This window comes from Silurus meridionalis, unplaced genomic scaffold, assembly GCF_014805685.1.
Source record: "Silurus meridionalis isolate SWU-2019-XX unplaced genomic scaffold, ASM1480568v1 Scaffold722, whole genome shotgun sequence".
NCBI classification, from domain to species: domain Eukaryota; kingdom Metazoa; phylum Chordata; class Actinopteri; order Siluriformes; family Siluridae; genus Silurus; species Silurus meridionalis.
Window position 1 is genome coordinate 1,600 of NW_025804682.1, and position 5,772 is coordinate 7,371.

General features: G+C 34.7%; 1 protein-coding gene across 1 annotated transcript; it reads left to right on the top strand.

The window, feature by feature from the left end:
- Positions 1–2,831: 2,831 nt before the first annotated feature.
- Positions 2,832–5,768, top strand: LOC124382576 (immunoglobulin superfamily member 1-like; the record flags this gene model as incomplete). The annotated part of the gene is made up of 2 exons (XM_046844601.1): positions 2,832–3,103; positions 5,619–5,768. Coding segments are annotated over 2 exons (422 nt in total), but the record flags the coding sequence as incomplete, so codon positions are not given.
- Positions 5,769–5,772: the final 4 nt, after the last annotated feature.

The window sequence follows — 5,772 nt, forward strand, 5'->3', positions numbered from 1 at the left end:
TAAGTTGCTAAAAGGCTTTTAAAGGGGCTTTATGATGTTACTGCTTCAGGAACATCTATGTAAGTGGAACTGCCTGACTATGGATGAAAGTCCAACTTTAATATTGAACAACTGGGTGAAAGACTCTGTAGATTCGAATAAAAAAAGGAGAGCTGTTTATGATGCATATAAATGTGATGGTCTTTTACAAAATAAGCGTATAGAGAATTTAAATCATGTACAGATGCTAAAAATGTTACAATTGATTTACAGTTGTTAGAGGCTGCTGAATCTGAAAAAATAAGAACTTTTTCAATAAGTATTTCAGTTCTATTCAGTAATTCAGTTGAAAATCAGTTGATATCATTATTTCTAATATTATTGTGTATCTTTTAACTTTAGTTTCCTGATCCCCTGCTGATACTGAGTGTAAAAAGTAATAATAAAAAAAGGTACAAAATCAGACTGTAATTCAGGCATAATTCAATCAAATAATGTTCATTTAAATAATAGTATTGGAAATTAATTTCAGGTAGTTTGAAATGATCTCATTGTTAAATACATCTGTAGAGGAAGGAGGAGTGACTCAGAGAATTTCGTTTTTGGGACTTAAGGAGACGTGTGTGTGTGTGTGTGTGTGTGTGTGTGTGTGTGTGTGTGTGTGAGTGTGAGTGTTCGTTCAGTCTCCACTCAGTTCACTCGCACTCAGATATCTTGTTGAATGTCTCACTTAGTGTGTACAATTAAGATGTTGGAGATGTAAACTATTGAAGAGTAAAAGTACAGTGTTGTGCAATGTGTGTGTGTGTGTGATTGGGTATGATGTTGGGAATTTCAACTTTAAAGTTGTAGTGAAAGTACAGTTTTGTTCAGGGGTTATTTATTTGTTATACATTGATATGTCATTTTAAGGTTTATATCAAATCCACAAAATCAAACTCATATTTATTTAGTTGTAATGGATTAGTTTAATTGTAAAGAAAGGTGATTCTGGTTATATGTTGACCTTTGAGCGCCCTCTTGTGGCGAGGATTGTGTATGGTAACTCCTGTATGACTCGTGTTTAATTGAGTTGTTAATTGATAAATGTCATGGCTGAATAGCAGCTCGTACAGTGAAGTCCTGACCCGCATAAGGCTGAAAGTCGCTATTATTCGTCATATAAATGTGACGTTTAGTAGGTTAAAGATGTTTGACAGTAAATTCATTAATCCAGTGATGCAAATGTTGCTAAAAACAAAATGTAAAGTGCAAAGTGTGAGCTTTAGGTAGCGCCGTATGCTAGCGATCTTTTGTTATGAATATTAGGCTAATTTGGATTTCGTTGGATTGGATCACAAGACATTATCTAAAATTAAGAATATAATTCCAAATGCACATGACAATGTAACGTTTAATGCATTGATTTAATGTTTCTTTTAAATGCTTTTAGGCAGTAAATACTGCTCAGTTGGCTATGCACTTTGAATGTGATTTGATTACAATTCTAATTGCTGTATTTCTATGTCTCTTTACAGTTTTACAATGTTAAAGTTAAACGAGAAAAGATTCATGAAAGCTACTGGAAGAATAAAAGCCAAGAATCAACATCTCGCCTGTTCACTGTTTCTGTTGGCTGTCTAGAGAAGTTACAGGTCTAGTGAGGACAGAACAGTACTGTAGATTAAATAAAGTTGTCTGGAAAAGAATGAACTGAGAAAATAAATGACTGTATTTTTGGTGGTAAAACCTAAATCCTAGTTCATATTTCTTTGCCTCATATTAAAGTCTTATCATGGTGGTGTTATGTGATGGTTGGACTTGATGATATATGGGAGGCAAAAATCTAATATTTGTTGGCAGATTGACATTAAAATTATGAAGATTGTTCATATAAATTATTAGGTTTCATCAGTGACAATAAAAATGATACTTAAAATGGATGTGATGATTTGCTCATGTGAAGTTTGTTAAATTTAAAACTGTAAATAAGCCATTTTTAAATATTATTGCACACTAACTGCCTAAAACATATTAAATGTAAGTGTGTTTGCTAATTGTCACTGAGTTACTATTTGCATCATCCTTATTACTTACTTTCCAGATGACTGTATGTGGAGAAAGAGCTTTCCAGTCTTATGGATTTAGTGAAGGAGCTTTAAAGGACCATTCAGTGTTGCTTTTAAATGCAGGATTTCTCAGACTGGTTCAGGCTGTTGCTTTTGATTAGCAATTAGGGTTTAACTATTAGCTATGGATAGTGGCTATGACTTTTTTTTGGATTGCTGAGTAAATGCCCTTTTCCTCTTTCCTTCAACAACATATTAAAGGTTGATTTTATTCTTTTTATTAAGCAATTTATTTGACAAACATTTTCAGAAAAAAAAAAAAGATTTTAACAATTCACTTCCCACAATAATCAGTAGTTGCAGGTCTATACAGGGTTATTTAAAAAGAATGAACCGATTTCATTATGCAATATAACAACTGAACGTTTCCGGAAATGTTTCCATCACCCCCGTGGCAGCCATCAAAACTTGGGAAAACTCCTCTTTCAAATGGTCACTGAGTCATTTCATGAGGTCGAGAACTGTAGTAATGCATCATGATACCATATGTATATATATATGTATATGATGATGTATATATATATATATGATGATGTATATGTATATGTATATATATATATATATATATATATATATATATATATATATATATATATATATATATATATATATATATATAATATATTTTTAATAATTCTTTTTTTTTTTTTACAATAGAAAAATAATTATAATGAATACAGTAACGGTGTGTATCATTAGTGGGGTATGAATTTAAACCTTCAATTTCTGTTTTTTATTTTCCAGAAAACCGAAACCTGAACTCGCATCAGATCTTGCAGGAGCTGCTCTAACAGGAAACTCAGTGACTCTGTACTGTACACTGAATCTGCAGTCTGCTGGATGGAAGTTTTACTGGAAGAAAGAGAAACAGAGCCGTGAGACTGAGACTGAGACAGATCACTATATAATCAGATCAGTCAGTGTCTCTGATGGAGGTCAGTACTGGTGCAGAGCTGGAAGAGGAAACCCAGTCTACTACACACAGGACAGTGATGCACTCTGGGTAAATGTTATTGGTAAGAGACTTTTGCTAAGTGATTCTGCAAAACACTGAACATATAAACAATGTGAGCAGGTCACATTATAGTAATATGTACACAACTCTTATGTAAGTGATTTTGTTATTGAGGGTAACACAGCTGAGCAGGACTGATGTGAGCTGAGCTGGAAATAAGTGAGTGTGAGTGTGTGAAATGCAGGAGCAGACTGGCCATCTGGTAGACCGGGCATTTTCCCGCTGGGCTGACGAACTTTTTGTGCAGATACGTCTCAAACTGTTTTTGTCTGATCAACCTATAAAATTATTATTAGTCTATTCTATTTTCTGCATAATTACCGTAATTTCCAGACTATAATGTGCTACTTTCTTCCCACACTTTTAACCTTGTGGCTTCAACAATGAAGCAGCTAATTTATGGATTTTTCACAAGCTTCATGGCGCCAAAAAACTGAGCCTCGTAAAATTAGACCAATGAAATTGCTGAATGGGTTTAGGTGAACTAATGAAACTCTTTATATCAAATTGGGTGCGCTCCCACTCAATCGGCCCCCACAACATCTTAAATATGGATGAGGTTCTTCTGACATACTCAGACTGTCAACAGGAAGTGTTTTTTAAGTGGTTATTCCACTTGTCAGGGCGCCATTGTAAATAAGAACCTGTTCTTAATTACTTGCCTGTAAAAATAAAGGTTAAACAAGGAAAGGCAAATCATTCATCATGCTGAAAACAACTTGTCATAAAAAAAAACGCACTTCACCTGTGTTCTGAGCTGCACGGCATCGGGAGAAAAGCTTCCACCAATAGTGATTTTTTTTTAAATGCACGACAATGGCAAACGAAAAACTTCTGAGAGAAATTGTTGTGAAAGTCAACAAGAAAGGATGGATAACGGAAAGCCGAATGAAATGAATCGTGCATTTAAGGTGGCACTCTGTTTTCAGTGGGAGGCTTGTATGTGAAGTGGGGAGAAATCCTTCACTAAAACCGGCCCATGCGAAGAGCAACTTATGCTCAAGTCTGCCAGTGGATCCTGACAGCGTGGAGCACTGTCCAAAAATCCACTATAATCAACAGGTTTCAAAGTGACAATGAAAACGATCCTGAGAAAACATTGGATGAAGCAATTCTTAGGCTGTTCAACTCCGACACGGATGGAGATGACTTCAGTGGTTTCAGTGTGCAGAAGGAGAAAGACCGTGACCAATGACTTTCTTGGTAGGCTACTGTTTTGTTATAAGCCGTGTTACAGGCACTGACTTTTGTTAAAGCCTGTGTAAAGTTCATTAGTTTCAATGTAGACACCTGCAGCTTATTATTGTTCGAAATAGTTACTGTTTTTTTATTTTTATTTCAGTGGGTGCGGCTTATATTTAGGTGCGCTTAATAGTCTGGAAATTACGGTAGTTAATGGCACTGGGGACTTTGCAGCAGTATAATTTTTTTGTCAAAAAAGTTTGCTCTGCGTCTATGTGAGTTTGGGTTGTTACATTTCTGTTTATGGAAGTATTTTTATTTATTTTTTTAATCATTATTAGTAATGAGTCAGATGGCAGTATTTTTTTTTTTGTTCATTATTTCTTATAGGTTGTAGAGTGAAAAGTGTTTTTTTTTTTTTTTTTTCTCTCTTTCGCTCTCTTTCCCTCCCTCCCCCCAACACACACACACACACACACACACACACACACACACACACACACACACACACACACACACACATGATGGAGGTCATAACTAGTTTTAGGATTCACCAGTGTGGATTTATTGTATTAAAAAAAATTAACTTTTTAGAAGTTTTAAATGTGTCAACTCACACTCTTTACTGCTAATTATTATATGCTTTAGTGCTTTTATGGAATGAGAGTGTGAACATATTCAAGGGTGTGTAGAGGTGGGTTGTGTTTGTGATCGTATGTAGTGGGCCGTTCTGGGCCAAAATGCCAGGGCCAATTTTTTTGTCCCAGTCCAGCTCTGGTGAAATGCATGATGGTCCAGATTTTAGAGACATTAGTGTGTGTGCGTGTGAGTGCGCGTGCGAGTGCGCAGACAGGCTGTGATGAGAGTATGTGTAGGTCAGAATTATGATTTTCTAGACTTTTGTAATTGATTTAGTATATATGTTAAAATTATATTGTAGAGTTATTGCTTGTATAATTTTGTGTCTCTACAATTTTTGTTTGCAATGAATATTTTAATATTTCTGAGGATGAACATTCAGGACAACAGAATTGCATCAATTCTACAATTAATTCAGCATCAATTCAGATATGAATAATTAAAATCATTTACCTAAATTGATCAAAGTTTTAATAGAATTGTAACCAGTTTTGGAGTTGATTGAGTTTTTCACACTGTGATCTTTATTTACTTCATTAGTAGTGATTGTTAAAATTTCAGTCCAAGTCAGATGGAACTTAAACATTTACATCTATTCACATTTACTGTATTCCATTTAAAATGTTACTACTGATTTAAGTGATGGTCTTGCAATATACATATAAATTAGATATTTCTTATTTCTTTCTTTTTAGAGTCCCCTAAACCTGTGCTGAGTTTTGAGCCTGATAAACAGGTGTTCAGAGGAGAGAAAGTGATGCTCAGGTGTGACCTACAGACAGAAGAAAACACTAAGTGGACATATGACTGGTTTCAGAATGATTATACCTTCAACCCATACCAAACAAC